We start from the raw sequence: 21,956 nt of genomic DNA, 5'->3' as shown, positions 1-21,956 counted from the left end.
AAGTTGCAATAATTATTTCAAAAGTGGATTGAAAAATTAGGTCAGAGCCAAATCTCTTGTGCCAGGCATGGGGCGGTACACTGCATCAAGTACCATAGAAATTAGACTAAAAAACAGCCTAAACACAAGAATGCCCAAGGCTCCTCTTTCAAAGGCTTGATTTAGAATTCATCTGTACACTGCATCAAGTACCATAGAATTTAATGCTAGATAATGCTACAAAGAAGGATCTTTTTGGTATACAGGTGGAATAGAAAATGAACTAGTTACCATCAATGACCATCAATGCCTTGTATATGAGTTTTTCTTGACCAACTTCACGGACGAAGTCACCCAACAGATGAGGTTTACCATTAGTGGTTAACATGATGATCTGATTATCTGCTAGTAGTTGTAATATTAGTGGTAGCATACAATACAAGCAACAAGAATAGTTGTCATTACAATACCTAGCCCTAATCCTGTATAATGATGTACTAGGAGAAAGCAAACAACGTAGTCATGCCAGTACAAAAGCCTAGCCATGATCCTATTTGTTATCAAGCAAGATTACCAGTGCAGCCCTTGACAGAAAAAATCAGAGGGAACAAAATTGGCAACTGGCGACCAGCTTGTCAGAAGACAGTGATACTAACCTATATTTACTTCAAGATTAGAAGAAAAAAAAAGAACATGTAGCTAATCCAGATCCATCCCCATTCCATTATGTTGCAGATATGGAATGCTACGACAGGCTTTAGTTCAACCCCACCTGAAAAGGTCAAGCATGCTGCCATTCTCCAAAGCAGTTTCTTCCGAGGAGCCTGAGGAGCTCTCCATAGTGTCATCAGAGATACTATCTGGATTGAGCTGCATGTGCTGAGCATTATCAGCAACCCATTTGGCAACTTCAGGGGTTGATGCCCAATCAGTCAACGCTTCCCTAGTCGATTCACGTGTGAAGTCCTCCCACTCTTTCTTAGAGAACTTGCGTGTGGGCATCCTATGGTAGGTCGAGTAGTAGTCCTCATATTGTTGTGGCATTCTCTTGTAGGGGGATGAGTAGACATGTCCTGCAGGAACATAGAGAAAACAACACATCCACTCAGAAATTTCGGGCAGGAAGTATTGCTTGTACAACAAAGAGAGTTCTACATGCCCTAGATTTTGACATGCTCAATCCAGCTTGTTATAGATGCAGCAGTAGCACGCAGGCATCTTGCAGCTTTGCCCATGTTTTCTTCACATATCAAATTGTTACAACAAACAAATAAAGCCACTGCGAAAGTTGCAAAAAAATACTGATGATTGATATACATGGCCATAACAATCCGATCTTATCCCAACTATTCGGGGTTTTATGGATCCTTTTTAAGAGGAAAGGCTTTATGAATCCTCATTCACCAATCATTACTGTTTAGGGCACGTCTAATGTTATTATTTCAAGCTCTTCCTTATACTTTCCTACAACCTCCAACCATATTATTTCAGATCTACCCCTCCTTTTCCTACATCTTTCAAAACAGGTTTAGGTACCTCTTCTTAATGGAGCCCCCTTGAATTTCCATTGCACATGTTCATACCATCTCAATCAAGGTCTGCCATATCGATCTGAAACCACCACCATATCAGCAATACCATACCGGTACAATGCTAAGATTTGATTCGTTATATGAACCGAACAGGTCTACACTACTCCAAATGGAGCAAAACTGCCTCATACCACCCAGATCAAGCAGTACTATGGATGGAAGTGAGGAAAAACTGTTCGGAGCATATTGCAGTATGGGCGCATACTGTATTCCACCGACCATGTTATATCAAACTATCAACATACCACAGTATGGTTCCTAGCCAAATTTTTGGAGCTTGATCTCCATCGATTCTCCATCACTTTGTCTTTAATTTATGCAACACATACAGCTCTTCTAATATGCCCATAATTGTTTTTCAACAAATAAAACCTACTACACTTGTGATTGTTCAACTCATATAGAGCTAGTATGTCATTCTACAATTCAGCCGGCAGCGGACAAATATATATCCATGGCCAATCATTAGTATAAGAGGAAGAAGGTTAATCTTCTCTCATACCAGGCCCCAAAGTCTAGCGCCATTATTTTTCTTAAAGAGCCTGCAATTTAAAGCTTCCAAATTTTAACAAAGTTAGCAAAAAGTAGACCACAGATAATACGATTGTCCAACCCAAACAATCCACCATAGGAGTTGGGATACCAGAACTATAGAGTAATAGCACAGCAGAAGCATCTGTTGAGGTTGAAAATTTTCTGTCAAGCCAAAACAGTCAATTATCATGACGATTCTTAGAACTCATATCCATAATAAAGCTACAATCTTTTGAAAAGGGTGAGTTATGACCTCCAGGGTTTTAAGAGATACATTGTCTGAGAAACAAAAAGAAATGGGAAAGGAAAGGAAAGAAAAGGAAAACTGGGACCAGGGTTTTCAATCCATTAAAAGTTAGGATTCTGCTTATCACCTCCTAGAAAAATTGCTGAATCTTGTATAATAACAAGGACATGGAATCCTGCATCAAGTTAATTACTAGATGTTGAAAAACTTACCAGGTAATGTTCAAATAAATCTGTTGCACTGTCCATAGTACTTGTGTATAGCACAGGGAGATCACCCAAAAATTTCCTTAAGAATATGGGGTTTCAAGGCACGTTACCAAATCATGAGCTAAAACTACCATCTGAAACTTGATAGTACAAGTAGCATCCAAGTGGCAAAGGCCTCTTATTTGAAAGAACATTACCTTGTTTAAATTAAATGCTGTATCAAATTAACAATCAACCCACCATGAAAGAATGTGATTAAACCAAAATAATTTATAAATGGAACATTACCTTATAGAATGGTAAGCGGTCATGATACCATTTAACAATTGCATGGTAAATTGCTCCAGTTATGGTATGAAAAATGGTATTTGGATGCACTAGTTTTATAATAGTTGTAACAAGCAGTCCTCACCATTTTTTTTGCTCTTTCCATGGTTTGCAACTCTTACACAGTTAACTGATTAGACATTTTATGAAGATATTATACAGTTTGATACGGGTGCTTAAGGAGAGCCCTTTTCAACCGGGAGAGCCAAAAAGAAAATTTTTCTATGGCAATTTGTTTTTTAGTTAATGCCTAAGTAAAGACTAATTTTGGGACGCCAATATATGGTATTTTTTCTTTCTTATGGGACGCCTACTTAGGGAACGCCTATTTATGGCATTTTGTCTTTCTCCCTAAGTTTAGGATTATATATTGTATTGCTTGAAGAGCACTCCAAACATGCTTATATATTCATGATGTTGAGAACGAAGACTTGCAGAGGGAAGTGTAGTGGCTTCAACAAAATTTGGCGCATCTTCAAACTTTGAGACATAATATCTCAAATCATAAATTAGAGGAAGAAGATTCACATGACGAGGACAAAGACACCAATCCTTTTCATCGTGATCATAGCCCGACATCGAATCGTTCCCGAAGGAGTCGCGAGTTTCAATGAGTTCGACATCAAAGTTGATATTCCTAATTTTGAAGGGCACATCCTGATGAGTTCATTAATTGGTTGCATACGGTGGAGCGCGTCTTTAAATACAAAGATGTACCAGAAGATCACAAGGTGAAAATTGTAGCCATCAAGTTGAAGAAACACGCCTCTATCATGTGGGAGCATCTTAAGAAGCAGATGGCACATAAAGGGAAAAAGCAAATTGTGACATGGAAAAAATGAGAGAGGTGCTAAGACAGAAATTTCTTCCAAATTACAGGCAAGATGTTTTTTTCAAGTTTCATAATTTTAAGCAAAAAAAATTATCTGTGGAAGATTATACTGCTGAGTTTGAGTATCTAATGTTGCGGTGTCTTGTTGAGGAGCGCGAGGAGCAAACCATAGCCTGTTATCTTGGCGGGTTACGTTGTGAAATTTATGACATGGTCTAATTGCAACCTTATTGGACTTTTAACGATGCGTGCAAGCTTGCAACAAAGGTGGAGAAGCAACTGAAGGAGCTTTGTAGGAGAGTTTTTCGCTCTACAAGTTGTGACACTCCTTTTAACCGGGAGAGTGCCGGACCTTCCAAGGTCAATTCCACCAAGGCGTCCTTGTCAAAAATCTCTTCAAAAGCAGAAAATCCTTGTCGATTCATTCCCAACCTCCTATTGGTCGTCGATGCTTCAAATGCCAAGGTATAGGCCATATTGCATCTGATTGTCTTAACCATAAAATTATTTCTCTTGTGGAGGAAGACGGAGGTGAAGCCGAAGATTTGGGTGAACCAACATATGATGAGGAGGTAGAAGAAGAGGAAGTGGTTTATGTCGATCAAGGAGAATCTCTAGTGGTTTGTAGGAGCTTGAGCGCAGCACATGTAAAAGATGACGAGTGGCTTCGCAACAACATCTTCCATACACGATGCACTTCTCATGGCAAAGTCTGTGATGAGATCATTGACGGAGGGAGCTGTGAGAATTCGTGGCAGCAATAACGGTAGAGAAATTGAAGCTCAAAACGGAAGATCATCCTCAACCATACAAGTTTTTTTGGTTTCGTAAGGATAATAAGGTAAAGGTTCACAAGCGTTGCCTTGTTCAATTTTCTATTGGCAAGAAATATTCCGATGAGTTGCTTTGTGATGTTATACCTATGTAGACTTGTGACTTATTACTTGGTCGTCCATGGTAATATTGATGGAGACATCAGAGCCCTTCATTCAGATGATCCTGAACCTCCGGATTGAGTCTGACCCAGATTGGGTCTATTTGAGTCCGAGTCATTTTCTTTATTGCATTATTTGCTTTTGTCTTAGTCAAGTCAATTTGGTCAGTTGTTTCGTTATTAGACTAGTCAATTGGGTTCATATAATTGGGTCAATTTAGTAGACCAATTTTGATAAGGGATTAATTGATGTAAGGGTCCAAATTTAGTCAGTGTCGATTGATTTGGTCAATTGATTACTTGATTTGGTCAAGATGTAAGGTGTATATAAAGACCACCCTCTCATGTATGAAGCGATTGAGGATTGAATGAAAAAACCCTAGCCTCCCTCTTGTTCTTCTTCTTCTTCCTCCTCCCCTTCTCTTCTTCCTACATCTCTATAACCTTTTCTTCCTTCTCTCTTCTTCTTCCTCCTCTTCCCTTGCATTTGTCCGCCATCAGCTTGGTATCAGAGCCTCGACTTTGCCCCTGCTGCCAAAGCCACGATCTAGTTCTTTTCTTTCCTCTCTCTCGGTCCTCACGCAAAGGAACAGAGAGGAAAACCCTCATCTATTTTTCAGAGGAGAAAGGCCGTTCATCGGTTTTCCCATTTCTGTTGCTGCACCCACACCCACTGCCGCTTCCGCCCCACAGCGCCTGTCTGGAGCTGCACGAGAAGGGAAGAAAGGAAGAGCCCTTGTCCCGCCATCCCGTGTCTCCATCCACTCCCGAGCACCCCGTCATCCCTCGTCGGCCGCCCCTTTCCACCGCGCTCTGCAACCAGCACCGCCGCCGAGCGCCCTCGACCTCCGAGCACCTCCTCCGAGGACCTCCACCGCATCCCGCCACTGCTTCCCCTCTCTCACGAACCCAAAAAGGTTCAGCTAATCGGCTCCCATACGACTCCCTCCGCCGCACACCGCACCGCGGTCGATTGCACCCGAGCCATCGCCGCAACCCCGGAAGCTCCACCGTGCCTGATATTCAGAGAAGATCACCGCCCGTGCCCGTGACCGGTTGCCGTCCATGCTCGTGACTGCCTGCCCGAGGTCGGCCGCCCCCGTCGCTCCGCCCGCAAGCGCCGCCGCGGAGAGCGGCACGCCCTCCCAAATCCGTCGGGAGGTTGAAGAAGACCGGCGTTAATAGGTAAGAGCCAAACCCATTAGCCCGTTACCCGCTAGCCCGAGTCCAGCTCCAAAAAAAAAAAGAAAAAAAAAAGAAAAGAGTAGCACGTGCCTTGCACGCAGAACAAAAAAAAAGACAAAAAAAGACAAAAAAAACCCTTTCCTCTGAAACTGTTCGTCTTCAACCTCCACTCCACCCCTCGGGTCCCCGCCGCCGCCGAGCCCGTCATCGCCGCCGGAGCCGTTGTTGCCAAGTGCCCCCTTCAGGCATCGCCTCCTTCGAGCCCTCCGCCGAGCTTTCCCTCCGAACGCCACCTTCCTCGAGCTGACCGCTCGCAGCGCTTCGTCGTGTCCTCCGAGCACGCCGCCACCGAACCACAGAGCCGCCCCACCCCTGTGCTTCCTTCTCGGCGCCGAGCTCCATCCCCCTTCCTCTGCTCCGCCGCCGGCCGTCCCCAACCCGAATCTCCATCACCTTCTGCCTCCCCTCTTTCCCCTCATCCCTTTTTTTTTCTTCGGCCACTGCAACTCATCCGAGCCCAACACCCCACCAAAAAATCTCACCCGAGTCCACGGTCCCCTTCTTCAATTTAAGGCCCAACAGGCCCTGCCGTCATCAGACTTAATCCTATACAGGTCGTTTACATCTGTCCCCTCGGTTTGCAGGACAGTCAGATCCGCCAAATTGTAGTGATCCAACCCAAGTTAAAGCCAATTGAAGAGGCCATCAGCTGCAACCGTGTCTCTGATCGTCGCCCCAGCCCACGAGCGAACGACTCTGGTCGTCTGCTTTCCAACAGGTGATAGGTTTCTACTTTTCTTGGGCTTATTCATTTAATTATGTTCTAATTCTCTTGCATGATAGCCATATTCTTGAAAACTTACATTGTTGTCAAACTCCAAAACCTAGAACATCTACTTTCAAACCCATCTTATTCGCCTTTTAAAATCTAGATATTAAATTAGCACACCTTAGCGACTGGACGTTTCTCAGCATTCTTCGATCAGATTATTTTAGAATCAGAACAACTGTACTACTTGATTGCAATCTAATTTCTTAAATCGAATAATCTTAATCCTTAATTCTGAAAAACCGAAGTAAAAATCAGCAATATTTAAACTTTAAATTATTTTTATGAAAACTTGCTGATCTTTGAAATCATAATAGATTGCATTAGTAGGTTGTCCTCCATCAAATTTGGTCCTCCATCATATTTATTAAGGTTTCATTAGTAACACTGCATTTCACATCATCACCTAATATTGTTATTGCATGCCAACCTGTAGTGATAGGGAGTATTATTTCAATCAACCTAACACCCCTGTAGCTACCATGAATTCCGACGTTTATAGATCTCTCATAGAACAATTCGCTGCCATGCGGACTAGACACGGGGAATTCAAACAAAAGATCCGTGAGCTCATGCCAAATTCTAGGATCCCTAAACCGCCAACTCCTGTTGCAGCCCAACCTAAAATCGGTTTGGCCGCACCACCTGTAGTCCTTCCCCATTCTCCTAGGCACCAAACCCAATGCTCTAGGTGTCAACAATTCAGCCACATAACGTCCCAATGTTCCACTAAGACCTACTTGATTATTGAACCAGAAGTTAGGAACCAAGAGGCCGAATAAGTCGAAGAAGTCTATGAACCAAATATAGAAGACTATGTAGAAGACTTTGAAGACGAACCACAGGATTAGACTTTGTCCAAAATAATTTTCAAAGGGAGACTATTGATCTAAGTACAACCAAGCCACTTCACATCACTATTGTGGAAGAGGTAGTGAAAAATATTGAGAGCCAGTCACCGAGTTGGCTTGTAGCTAAAGATACTAATGCGGAGTCCAACCTTGAACCTTCCCCTGTAGTAGTTTTCCTTCTAGAGGAGTTTCATGATGTAGTCCCTGATGATCTTCCGAATGCACATTCTTCGATGCGTGATATCCAACACGCAATTGATCTAGTTTTCGGAGCATCTCTGTCCAACCTTCCACATCATAGGCTCAACACAAATGTATATGCTAGGACCTAGGATTTAATGTTACCAATAGTTGAGTTTGCATATAATAGTTCGGTAAACAATCCATAGGCATGAGTCCATTCGAAGTGGTGCATGATTACAAACCTAGGCAATCCATAGACCTGTTTTCTATGTCTCATCAGTATGAAGTCTCTGAATCTGCACAGTCATTTGCATCACATCCATATTCATTGCATCAAGAAATCAGCAATTATATTTACTTTAAAACTTAAAATATAAATACACGGACGATATAAAGAGCTAAGTGAAAGAGGCTACGTCATGATAAGAATTAGGCTTGAACAACTTTCTTCGAAAACGTTCGAGAAGTTGCAAGCTTGTAGTACGGCACCGTTCGAATTCCTATGAAAAATTCGTTCGAATGTCTATGTTGTGAATCTTTTTGATGACTATGGAATTAGTGCGATATTTAATATTGAAGATTTAGTCCCATACAAAAAGACAACATTCATGACTTCTGACCCTTTTGTTGACATACCTGCCCATGTTGAACACCCTGACCTATTACATGCTGTTGAGCTACCACCTCCCAAATTTCATGCACGCAGAGAATAAATAGAACATATATTGGATGAGCAGGTGATGTAAACCAGAAATGGTGGTTATTTATGTTACCTTGTTTGGTGGAAAGATCGACCAAAATCTAACGTGACGTGAATTTTCAGAGCCCGATTGTAGCGCCTTGACCTCGATCTCCTGGAGCAGTACGACAGCCGGCCAGACCTGTACTCGACGAGGTCGAGTTTTTTCCATCCGGAAGGAGTTGATGGGGACATCAGAGCCCTTTATTCAGATGATCCCGAGCCCCCGGATTGAGTCATACCCGGATTGGGTCCATTTGAGTTTGAGTCATTTTCTTTTATTGCATTATTTGCTTGTTTTAGTCAAGCCAAGTTGGTCGGTTGTTTTGTTATTAGACTAGTCAATTGGATTTATGTAATTGGGTCAATTTAGTGAACCAATTTTGATAAGGGATGAATTGATGTAAGGGTCCAAATTTAGTCCGTATCGATTGATTTGGTCAATTGATTACTTGATTTGGTCAAGATATAAGGTCTATATAAAGACCACCCCTCTCATGTATAAGGCAATTGAGGATTGTATGAAAAAATCCCAGCCTCCCTCTTGTTCTTCTTCTTCCTCCTCCCTTTCTCTTCTTCCTGCGTCTCTATAACCTCGTTTTCCTTCTCCCTCCCTTCTACCTCCTCTTCCCTTGTAGTTGTCCGCCATTAAATATGATAGAAAAGTGATACATGATGGGTTCAAAAATATGTATTCCTTTATGAAGGATGGGGTGAAGATTGTGTTAGGGCCTACTAAGATAGAGAGTAGTCCCAAGCCTTCTAAAGAGAGGGAAAATAATCTTGTCTAAGATTGAAGTTGAAAAGGTCATAGTGGAATCTTGCAGAACCTATGCCCTTGTCGTTCTAGAGGAGAATAAGGAGACACGTGAGTTGCCCCCTATCATGAATACTTTGCCCCATGAATTTTCTGACATTATTTCCAATGCAATTCCACCTAGACTACTACCTATGAGATACATACAACATTGTATTGACTTCATACCTAGTGCTAGTCTCCCTAACAAGGTAGCATATAGGATGAATCCTAAGGAGCAAGAGTTACAAAGGCAAGTAGATAAGTTGATTGCTAAGGGGTTAGTGAGGGTGAGCTCATATGCAGTTCCAGCTCTTTTTGTGCCTAAAAAGGATGGTTCTTGGCGTATGTGCGTTAATAGTAGAGCAGTGAATAAGATCACAATCAAGTACCGATTTTCAACTTTACGTCTTGATGACCTACTTGATCAATTATATGGTGCTTCTATATTTTCGAAGACTGATCTTAGGAGCGGTTATCATCAGATCCGAATGAGACCGAAAGACGAGTGGAAGACTGTTTTCAAGATAAGGGATGGATTGTATGAATGGCCGATTATGCCATTTGGATTGTAAAATGCCCTGAGCAATTTTATGTGCCTTATGAATCATGTGTTTAAACCTTTTATTGTTTTGTTTGTTGTGGTTTACTTTGACGATATTTTATGCGCCTTATGAATCATGTGTTTAAACCTTTTATTGGTTTGTTTGTTGTGGTTTACTTTGACGATATTTTAGTGTACAACAAGCACATTGATCAGCATTTGATACATCTTTGTCAAGTTTTTAAGAAGCTTAGGAAGCAAAAGCTGTATGCGAACTTGAAGAAGTGTCACTTTTGCATTACAAGCCTCATCCTCTTAGGCTTTGTGGTCTCAAGTGAAGGAATCAAGATGGATCCAAGCAAGGTGGACGCGATCACAAGCTGGCCTGTTCCGAAGTCTATTCATGATATCCGAAGTTTTCATGGGTTAGCTTCATTTTATCGTCGATTTATGAAAAATTTAAGTACTATTATTTCTCCTATCACTAATTGTTTGAAAGAGATCTTTTAAGTGGACTGAAGAAGCCCAGAAGAGTTTTGAAGTTTTGAAGAGAAAGGTAGCTGAAGCTTTTGCATTAGTATTGCTGAATTTTGAAAGCATATTTGAAGTAGATTGTGATGCTTTCAAGATATGCTGAACCGATACCAGAAGCCGTACCAGTCGGTGATCGGACCGGTTCAGCATGTTTGGTACTGTCTCGGTACCGGGCTCGTACCGGAAGAGCCCAACCAAAGCCGGTGCAGGAGAAGAGAAACAATGAGCAAGTGAGGGACAGAGGGAGAAGGAGAGGCCACAGACTCCCGCGGAGGGCCGCAGGAGGGAGGAGCGGAGGCCACAAGGGCGTGGCGGAGGCCGTGGGGCCCGACAGAGGCCGAGTCCGTGGCCATAGAAAAAAATTTGAAAATTTTTAATTGAAATCGGCAGAGCATTTACCGACTTCACTTAAAAAATTCCAAATTTTTTTCCGCGGCCGCAGCCTCGGCCTCCGCAGGCGTTTGCGGCGGCTGCTGCTCCTTCCATCCCCCGCCCACTCGCTATTTATTCTTTTCTTTCCCGTCTCTAGTGCGAACCGATGTGCACGGCAGAACCATACCGGTAAGCCACCAAACCGGTTCGGTACAGGCTGAACTGGCCGGTACGGGCCGGTTTAGTATATCATGGATGCTTCTAATGTGGGCATTGGTGCTGTTCTTAGTCAAGAAGGTAAGCCTATTGCCTATTTCAGTGAGAAGTTGAGTGAGTCTCGGAGGCGATATTCTACTTATGACAAAATTCTATGCTATCTTGCGAGCCTTGGATTACTGGAGCCATTATCTTTTACCTAAGAAATTTGTTCTCTTTTCTGATCATGAAGCACTGAAGTACATCAATGGGCAACACAAACTGAACCAACAACATGCTCAGTGGGTGAAATTTTTGCACACTATTCATTCACCATTAAGCATAAGTCCGGACTTCAGAATAAGGTGGCCGAAGCACTAAGTCGAAGATATTCCTTGTTGTCTACTATGCAAGTGAAGGTCTTAGGCTTTGAAGTTCTCAAAGAGCTACATCAAGATGATGCATATTTCGATACTATTCTGACTGAATGCATGAAAGGGTCATTTAATCATTGTGTCTTGCAAGATGGATTTCTTTTCAAAGGCCATCGGTTATGCATTCCTCAATGTTCAATGCGGGAAGCAATTATTCTAGAAGCTCACGGAGGTGGCCTAGCTAGACATTTTGGGATAGACAACTCTTTTGTTGATGGCGTCTTATTTCTATTGGCCTAGAATGGAGCGAGACATTATGAGGCACTTGGAGCATTGCAAGACTTATCATATAGTCAAGAGCAATAGGCAAAACACAGGCTTGTATACCCCATTACCAGTTCCAAATTCACCATAGGAGGAAGTTAGCATTGACTTCATGATGGGCTTGCTGCGGACACAGGAACAAGGATTCTATCATGGTTGTTGTTGATCATTTTTCGAAGATGGCACATTTTGTTTCATGTAGCAAGACCGTGGATCAAGATTTGCGGTACCGATAGTACCGGTGTACCGGTGAAGACCGATTCTGGTGCGGTACTGGTACCGAATCGATCAAGATAGGAAAAAAAATACGCGTCCGACGCGCAGACGCGCGCACCTGCGCGTTACATGCCACTTTGTGCGGCATTTACCTGCGTGGGCTCGCTGCCACGTGCGACGAGCCCGCGCGGGGAATCGAGGCAACGCAGGGAACTGCGTGCGGGCGCGAGCGGGCTTGCGGTTCCCCACTCGGCCCCGCGCGCGGGTTTTTTTTTTCTTTATTTTTTTCCTCCCCTTCTTCCTGAACCCTCCTTCCCCTCTCCTCCCTTCTCTCTTTCTCGGTTCCCCCATTCTCCCATGAGCAAGAGAGGTCCCGCCCGCGAGCAAGAAAGAGAGATCCTCCTTTTTTCGGTACTTGCCTTCTCTTCTTCCCCACTTCTCTTCTTTCTTCCTCTTCTTCCCCGCTTCTTCTCTTCTTTCTTCCTCCTCTTCTTCCCCGCTTCTACCGGTGCCGGTCGCACCGATTTCGGTTTGGTACCAGTTTTCACAGCTGAACCGTACCGGTAGCTGTCGGCACCGGTTTGGTACAGCCTGAACCAACCGGTTCCGGTCGGTTTGGCAGACTATGTCGTGGATGCTTCACATGTAGCTGACTTATACTTTCGAAAGATTGTGCGACTTCATGGCGTACCAAAAACGATTGTTTCAAATCAAGATACCAAGTTTATGAGTCACTTTTGGCACACTTTGTGGAGAAAGCTTGGTACGAAGTTACTTTTCAACACGTCACATCATCCTCAAACCGATGGTCAAATTAATTTGTTAACCGAAGTTTGAAAAATTTATTGACGAGTCTTGTGGGTAAAAACATTCGTTAGTGGAATCTTTTGTTAGCTCAAGCGGAGTTTGCCTACAACCGTTCCGCAAGTCAAACTACTAGTTGTAGCCTTTTGAAGCCATGTATAGCCTTAATCTGATTAGCCCCTTGGATTTGGCCCCTATTCCTTCAACACAACAATTCATTGGAGATGCCAATGAGCGAGTCAAGGCTATTAAGAAGATGCATGAGCAGATTAGAGAGAAGATTGTCAAGCAAAATGAGAAGTATCGTGCTATGCCAATAAGCATCGTAAGCCGGCGGCTTTCAAGAAAGGAGATTCGGTGTGGATTCATCTTCAAAAGGAGAGTTTTCCAACTAAAAAGTATGGAAAGCTGATGCCTCGAGCTGATGGTCCATTCAAGGTGTTGTGACGTGTCGGAAGGAATGCTTAAAAGGTTGAACTTCCAGGATATTATGGTGTTTCAGCTACATTCAATGTATCTGACTTGTCCTCTTATCATGGAGATGAAGATGAAGCTGGTCCAGACTCGAGGACGAGTCTTTTTCAATCGAGGGAGCATGACACTGGTGCTTAAGAAGAGTCCTTTTCAACCGAGGGAGCCAAAAAAAAAAAATTTATGGCAATTTGTTTTTTGGTTAATGCCTAAGCAAAGATTAATTTTGGGATGCCAATATATGGTATTTTTTCTTTCTTATGGGACGCCTACTTAGAAAATGCCTATTTATGGCATTTTGTCTTTCTCCTTAAGTTTAGGATTATATATTGTATTGCTTGAAGAGCACCCCAAACGTGCCTATATAGAGGCATGCTCTATGTTATGTTTGCAAAATTTAATTTGAAGTTTGAGTGAATTAAGGATTAAGCCTTTGGCTTGGTGAGTTCCTTGTTCTTATGGGTGTTCTATATCTCTAGGCGTTTCTTTGGGTGGTGAGCGTCTTTTTACTTTGTATCTCAAGAATATTGTCTGAGTGGTGATCACTAGAACTCTGTATCCCTAGAGTGGATTCCTTTGGGTAGTGAGTTTTCTTTTTTATCAAACTCTGTATCTCTTGGGTGGATTTCTTTGGGTGGTGAGTTTTTATCTATCCATTGTCCTTGTCCTTGGAGATTTGGGATTACCATTATTCTCAAATTCTTGGGTGGTTTTGGATTGCTCGTAGAGTTGGTCTTCCCCTTTTTATTTTTCCCGGAATCATAGTTACTAGTTAGTAAATTGTTAAAAGGAAAAGGCAACATACTAGGATAATCTCAGTGGTGTTCTTTGTGCATGACACATAGAAATATCATTGTTAAAAGTGCTGGTCTCATTTTCTTTTATTTTCACTTTGCTCATTCCTTCTCCCATCTCTCCCAACTTGATGCCTCCCTCATCTCTTGATGCCAGACATAATACACCCAACAACTCTAAACATCGATGTGGAACCCCATATTTCAATCTAGACTTGACAAGTTCTAAGTGAATATCCCTTCATGCACCCCTTCTAAAGACAAAATGCTTGTTACAAGATGGTCTACCTAGGGGCTTGGGCAATGCTTCGGCAATTAGAGTCCCTACCGACTAGGTATCGCTTAGCCACCTTGGCAACATTGCATAGAAATTACCCAAGGGGAACAAATATTATCCAGAAAAGTTATTGTTAAATAGATAAGAGATTTATCATTTTAAATTGCTTAGAATTATGAAGGTACAACATTCTTACCATGGGAATTTTATTGAAAATTCAATATATTAACTCTAAATTTTTTGCTCTTCTCCTATTTTACAAAATTCCATAGTGTGTGAAGAGTTCATTTGAAATTTAGATAATCTTATCACTTCCAATATGAATTTGAGAAAACATCACTAGACTATATCACTGATGTTTCATTACCCTATCAAAAGACCAACTAATACGAGGAATTTATCTTTTGACCTTATCTAATTCAATAATTATAACTTTTAAATGGTTTAAAAACAAAAATTACTTGAAATAAGCAAGAAATTGCAAATAATCAAAAGGCAAAACATCCAATTTCTACATTTCTATGATTATGTACAGTAGCTTGCATGCTTAACAATAACTATATTTAAAAAAAAAAAGAATACACAAGTTAGGTAAATTTTTATTGATACCTTTTGAGGGCAAGCTGGACCAAGAATATGGACTAGAGTTCGCTAACACAGTTCTATTATTCTTAGCTGAACGACTCAAGAATTCAGCATGTCTGTTACCAGCAAATGTTTGCCGAGCTCCTTGATGCCACAAACTTCCTTTCACCAATCGTGTTTGCCTCCTGCATGAAAAGCTACTAGTCTTTCAGACTTTTTAAGTAAACAACGGAAGATAGATACTGTTGGAACTTACATTGTTGATGCACGGCGCCACCTTATCGAAGTGATGAGAGAGCAGATACTCCAAGAAATAACCAACACAACCAATGCCAAAGGAGCGTCCAATGTGCTCTGGCAAGGAATTCGTGAAAGGAAAATTCAAGAGGCAAAGAATACTTTTAGTTGCACAAAAGAGAAAGAAGTCCAATAACATCAATAATCAAACATGATAAGTTTATCTTAATTTCTTTAAAATAAATCTATACATCTGTTTTTCTAGTTCCTAACTTCAAATAAATCTATACACTTCGCCACATTTTTGAAGTGATGAGGGAGCAGATACTCCAAGAAACAACCAATGCAATCAATGCCAAAGGACCATCCAGTGTGCTTTGGCAAGAAATTCATGATAGGAAAAATTCAAGAGTGAGGCAAGACAATTCCCTCTAATGGTGCAAAAGAAAGAAGTTCAATAACATGGATGAAGAATCAAAGATGATAAATTTATCTTAAATTCCTTTAAAAAAAAATCAATGCATTTGTTTTTCCTAGTTCCAATCTTAACAGAACATGAATCCTGCAACAAGTCTGAAACTACTACAGCCAACTCAACAAAATTGAGGGTATACAAAATGGATATAAGTTTTGTTCCTGTTACTCTTTACCATTACATCTTCAGTTATGATGATCACCTTTCCTTGTGTATACATATATCTCTGAATTTTACCTGAATTGCAGGTTTGGTGATTCAAATCAAGTCTTTGTATCCAGAATAAAATTTCGCAAGCAAATGATTGTTGAAGAGTACAGGGACAGGTGGAGGCTAAGTTAGCAAAAGATTTGATAAGAACAGTTCCTTCTGCTGACTCTATTCATTATTGAGACTGACCGGTTATCTCTCTTTTATCACTGTTCATTGCTAAACTGCTAGACAAGATGTTTTGATGTTGGGAGATGCAGCTTAATTTTTTCCTTCAGCTAAATGTGAATTCTAGATGTTGCAATGCCAAAATCTGGCATAAGTTCAAACCAATTAATGAAAAAAAAACCCTGGAAGTAATAGGGAAGTAAAAAATTTATGCATCTCTAATAAATGATTGCATCCAAATAGGGAACTATGAAAAGGTTCTCCAAAACAACAGTGTGCATCTTATGTCATAAAGACAGGTGAATTGTAGATCGTTTCCTAAACCATCGAGGAGGTAGAGTTGTACAAGTAAAACAAGCTTGACTGGCCAGTTTCAGAGACCAAACACACTCAAGAGATGGGAAAGGACAAAGGAAATGCCACTCTTGCATGCGTCCGTGCAAGTGGAGAATCATGCACGCGATTCCCCGCGTGGGGCAACGCACCCACGCGGGCTGGCAGCCCGCATGGGCCATTTAATGCCATAGAGTGGCATTTAACGCGTCCACATGCGGATGCGCGCGACGCATTTTTTTTTTCGCGTCCGCGTGTGTCCGTGCATAGTTTTTTTTCGCATCTACGTGTTGCGTCCGCACGCGCGTCTACTCTATTGGCCAGTTCGGTATTGGTTTCAACCGGTACCGTATTGGTATCAGTGCCTACCAGTACGTCGGTATAGTCGGTCCGGCGGACCTTGATTTAGACAAATGGTTCAATTCTCCTGGTAAAAATGGGGGAATTCTATTCCATTTCATTGTTCAAGAACAATTGAGGAAAGAAAGTTAGAGAAGTATGGTATCTCTTCAAATACTGAATATAGAAATGCCACCAATTGTACCAACTTATGTCTCTCCCTTATCAATCAGTATTGGTGAAAAAAAATGAAATTTCTGTACGTGTCTGACGATAAAGCTCTTTCCTAGAGCTTGTGTTAAAATGCAAATCTGCATTCGGTCTGACAAATCTGTTCATAATTTTTGTAATAAAAAAACTACCCTTCTTAGCTTTCAAATCAGCCATCTCTCAGCAAAAACAGCTCCCTTCATACATGCCCACCTTCTGAATATATGCAACCCAGAACATATTCAAGTACCAAAATTAAATCCTGACAGATAGACAACTCAAATGTTGTAAGACTAGAAAAGTATATTGAAACACTCAAGGTCATGAAACATGATTTGAGGATAAGTTTGAACTGATTTGCACATATTGGATATATGCAACAAATATCTCCACATATCTATATAGAATAGATCAAAAACAGAATGAGTCTTACCATCTATTTTCTTAACATTCAACCCAAGTACTGACTATTTAAGGTTGCTACACTAATCCTTTTCCACTATTCATATGTTCATCTATTCTTCTTACAATTTCTATATATATTATCTAGTTTAGCCTTCCACTTGCTCAACTCTTCGACAAATATCCAAGTCACTCCTAGAGTCTTCATTAAAGGTGCCAATATCATCTGCATTGACGCTCTACTTTTTCCCAACTCAAGTTCCTTCTTGTTTAGTTGTTTCTACCCAAGCACAATAACCGCATCGACATTTTTTCATCTTTGCAATGCTTATTTAATGTGTCAAAACCTTCTATGTTGCCCAAGATTTTGATCCATACATCCCTATCAGCATTATTTCTACCTTAGAGATTAGAAAGGCATGAAGTCAAAATGAAACACACCAAAACCACCCCTCTATCCAGTCCTCTCTAATTTTATTTACTCAAGATTCATATTCTATTCTACTTCCAAAATTCAAGAGACATTTCACATATAATAATAACAATATGAATATAAGCTAAATATTCTCTTATGCAACCCAAAATGCTATTCAACTTGTCGGGCTTGAATCTACTTGACTCCAAGTCATAATAACCCTACAATTGATAATTGTACTTACACAAATATGCATTATTGTCAAGGAAACACCAAGAGATCTATAAGTGGAGGATCCATGGCCAAAAAGAGGTTCAAAATATTTCACAATTTTATATCCAAATTCAAGTAGCATAATGCTTGTTGGATGTGGATCAGAATCACCAAAAAAATAACCAAAACAAGAATTTACATCAATGTTGTAAATTTAAATATATATCAAGCATGCTTCAATGTATAACTCATAACCCTCTTCTTCACAGAATCTATGGATCAATCAAATGGGAGGGGGATATCACAAGCAAAAACTAGACAATTTTCGAGAATATCAGCTATTCTATCAACCCTGTAGTGGTAGAGTTAAAGTTGGATCTTGTTCATCAGGTTGCATCACAAACAAGAAGCCATGTCGCAACTATCAAAGGCCCACATCATGAATCCTAGCACTTATTCCTTCAGTTCCAGGCTTCCAACTTTTCTCCTCCTTGCAATTTCCAGATAGGTCTTTCCTCCATGCTTATTGATATTTTAACAAACATCATATGCAGTACCCTAGCCAAAGCCACTTAATCTTCAATATGCATGGCCATAATCTCCATCAGCTCTCCACCACTCTTTCTCAACCAGGCCTTACATATCGCCCAACACCCTGATTCATACAAAACTTCAGCACTTATTGCCACATTGGGTCAAAAAGAATGCAGTGCTAACAGAACACCACAAAACCACCCCTCCACTTTGTCCGCTACCCTCTATTTCTAATAAAAATTTGCTTCTGTCGGAGGGGTGGCAATGGTGGCTAAAAAATTGATAGCACTCACAAATCCAACTCAATATTCAAAGTTGGCCCTCAAAAACTAGACAGAAATCCATGACATATGAACCTTCTCAATCAGACCCCAACAACCTGATTATCCTAGTCAGACTATGTTATTTAGATGAATATCTATTCATTTATGAACATAATTTAGAAATTAACAGAATCAGGATAGGTACCTAATTCTAGAGATTTCATATCTGGTCCATCATGAACTACTCATTCATGTCCTATCCACATTCAAATCTCATAATCCTTACTAGAGTTGTGCTCATTCCTATAAATTCTTATCAGTGAGAATCTAAAACGGTGTCAGACATGATTTAAACAAACCTAAAGTCATCTAAATGGATGACCTAAATAGACAATATACACAGTGCAAATAGATTCCTCTTTGGAGGGGGAGAATTTTTTGATATTTATGAGTAGAAAGATAATGGATAAGTTAAAGAAGATCAATATCCATGACTATGAGTTCTAAGCAATAATGAGAGGGAGAGGGAAAGGGAGGGCGAGAGAGGGGGTAGGGAGAGGGGGAGACAGAGGGATATAGAGGAAGGGAGACAGAGGGAGAGGACATGCCTACCTCCAACCTCCAATCCACAATCTTTGGCCTTCGATACCCATCGTCGTCTATAGTGGCGACAACATGATGGCGAGAAAGAGCAAGGTGGCAGCATGAAGAGAGAGAGAGAGAGAGAGAGAGAGAGAGAGATGGTGATCATCATCGTTGTCATCATTGTCAAAAACCACTGAACCCTAACCCTGGTGAGGGGAATTGCAAGAGAAGAGAATAGATGCGACATGCGAGAGGTGAGGAGGGTCGAGAGGAGGATAGGGTTATAAAAGAACCGAACTTGGTTTAGCTCTGAAACTGCCTAAAAGCACTTGAAATCAGGTGGAACCAAACGGTTCAGCTAATTTCAACCTAGGATAGAATCGGGTGGTAGAAGCATCCATTTCCCATACAGTTTGGTTCGGTATGCCCTGAACAGTCCTGATCAGGATAGTACAATGAACCTTGAGTCAAAGAATTGTGAACCTAAATAATACACTTGATTAATTTATCTCACATATTTGTACGATATATACCTATAGATAGGTTAATATTATGGAATCATGATATGTCATATACTACATAGAAGCCTCTAATTATTTTTGTTATATTGGTTTGAAGACATAGGAAATAAGTGTTATGCAACTTCAAGTTTAAGTAATCCTGATACTAAAAAAGACAGGATAAAACTTAGGCACGCTAAAAGGTAAAGCGATGCAAAGCTAGGTAGCTGGCACCCCTACCAAGTACAATTAAGGCAGCACTTGGTTGCAGGATATCAAACCTTAGGTTAGCTAGCAATGTCACTCATAAACCATCCAAGAATCTAGCAAGAAGGGTGTTTGGTTACTTGAAATTTAGAGGGTTAGTGGGATAAATTGCAAAAAAGTGGGAAAAAAGTAGGAGAGAGAAAAGAGTCCAGCAGATTAACTTTATTTCAAACACCCCCCTTGCCACCCAAAGATGAAATAAAGTTGCTCCAGATAAGCCACTTTTGAGGGAATTGACTGAACAAATTTATCCCACCAAAAAGCTGGGTATTCATTAGAATGGAGCGATAACCCAGCCTTATCTTGCAGTTATCCCACAACCAAACGCTGCCTAAAAAATACTAAAATCCATAGACAATGCAAACAGTCATAGCTGAAATCATGCAACTGTGATGATAGGGCACAGATACAGATGTCAGTGGAACAAATTTAGGCCTAAATTTGCTGGTTTTGACTTTTGACTTGTAGAGGGCATGTTTTGGGAGCATGAGAGGACTTCTAGTAAGTATTATGTGTTTCAAGGGAGTCACCTTCCAACTTTTACAATTTTTTTGGTCAAATGGATCTCATAAATAGGTTCAACTAGGATCCTTTTGTTTTTCCTTGCTCTAGTTTTTCTCCCAAGTCTATAACTAGCTTAATCAACAATACTGGACAGAGGCAGGTAGGTGAGTTGGGTGCAGGTATGTCCGATCCTTCCAGTCTCTAAAAATTCTTTCTATGGACTCATACCCAAAGGTCATATAACCCATGTCTAAGTATCGAAAGGTATGCGTAACAAAACTGATCTTACACAACCAACCGCCATGTCAGATAATTCCCCTACTAAGAATTTTAGGACAATAAACGCCCTTATTTTTCTTTTCGAGGCAGGAGCGACCATCTCCTAGGCACAGAAAAAGTGGAAAAGAGAGGGGAAAAAAGGAATATTATGAAAGGATGGGACTGGCTGTCCCTTACCCATCAAGGACGTCTCACATGCCTCTTCATTTATTTTCAGATTTTTCAGCTGCTGAAAGGATATGGGACTTCAGTGTTCATAAATTTTTGGTCGAGTTAGGATTAGTGTAAGAGAAAAGAGGTGGAAAACAGATTTGCTATTTATAACCCACTTTTCATCTCTTTTGAATTTCTAGGCTGTTAATTTCAACCTCGGGCTTAAGTATTCACCTCAAAAATGTAAATTGATCCATCTTCTGAATTTCAACAAAGGAACTGAATCTTGTGTGTCTGTGATGAGGGTTGGGGGAAGACTATAAAAATAAAATCCAGATCTTGACTTATAAATTCATATTAACAGTTCTGCCACATGTTTTCTGGAAGATCTCTCCACATAAAGGCTAGAATTAACAATGCTCCTCGGAGGCTAGCAAAACAAATAAAAAAAAACTCTATAAAGTAGTGGTCCCTTCTATACAATCAAGCCATCCTTCACTCAAGTAAGTATTTTATACATCCTAAAAAATGCAAACTTATTGGGACAGGAAATATATTTAACTTCATCTGCACTCCGTAATCACCACTCCCCTGCCCCCACCCCCCATCCCCCCAATATTTGCCTCCCATCAGCATCTGTACATAGAGAATCAAAATACCTTCTTATATGTGCACAAAATGCATGAAAGGCAGGCATTGCATGGCATAGTACTAAAATAAATATCTCAACTTACAATGCCAATCCAGTAAATGCTTGCTATCAAATTAAATTTATTTTCTAGATTTAAATCAATTTTACAGAGTGACAACTCAAACACATTATTCTTATTAAGAAAATTATATATGATCCCAGGTCATAATTAAATTGCACAAGCTAATATTTCTGACATCCATGTCTATCTAGATATCCAACAAAGGTAGAATTATGCAAATTATAGAGTACTGGACGAGTTTCTATATGATTTAACCTTGCTTAAAACATCAAACCGAAGATTCTGATTTAAGAGATAATAATGGCAACTGAATTGATGTTTAACTTACAACATTTTCAGACGGAAAGAAATATAAGATCTTGCAAGTCAAGTTGGTGTTGATATTGAAATATTTGAAAAGACAAGTCTCCAGGAGTACCCCTTGAAATA

The 21,956-nt window shown here is 40.6% G+C and overlaps 1 protein-coding gene across 19 annotated transcripts in view; it reads right to left on the bottom strand.

The window, feature by feature from the left end:
* Positions 1 to 353: 353 nt before the first annotated feature.
* Positions 354 to 21,956, bottom strand: part of LOC103718839 (guanosine-3',5'-bis (diphosphate) 3'-pyrophosphohydrolase, putative (DUF2215)) — a 41,385-nt gene continuing 19,782 nt past the window's right edge. For 12 of the 19 annotated variants that reach the window (XM_039131991.3, XM_088704181.2, XM_088704179.2 and 9 more), the window contains 3 exons: positions 14,984 to 15,081; positions 14,752 to 14,924; positions 354 to 1,052 (listed from right to left, as the gene is read on the bottom strand). In XM_039131991.3, the coding sequence (XP_038987919.2) occupies positions 742 to 1,052; positions 14,752 to 14,924; positions 14,984 to 15,081 (582 nt within the window). In that variant the 3' untranslated portion in view covers positions 354 to 741. The remainder of the gene's footprint in view (positions 1,053 to 14,751; positions 14,925 to 14,983; positions 15,082 to 21,956) is intronic. The other 7 variants (XM_088704190.2, XM_088704180.2, XM_088704182.2 and 4 more) reach the window with 1 other exon arrangement.

This window comes from Phoenix dactylifera, chromosome 9 (genome assembly GCF_051530095.1).
Source record: "Phoenix dactylifera cultivar Ajwa chromosome 9, Ajwa_hap1_PhDact_Kaust_v1.1, whole genome shotgun sequence".
Taxonomy (NCBI): Eukaryota; Viridiplantae; Streptophyta; class Magnoliopsida; order Arecales; family Arecaceae; genus Phoenix; species Phoenix dactylifera.
The sequence above is the reverse complement of the archived record's forward strand: the minus strand, read 5'-3'. Positions and strand labels throughout refer to the sequence as shown.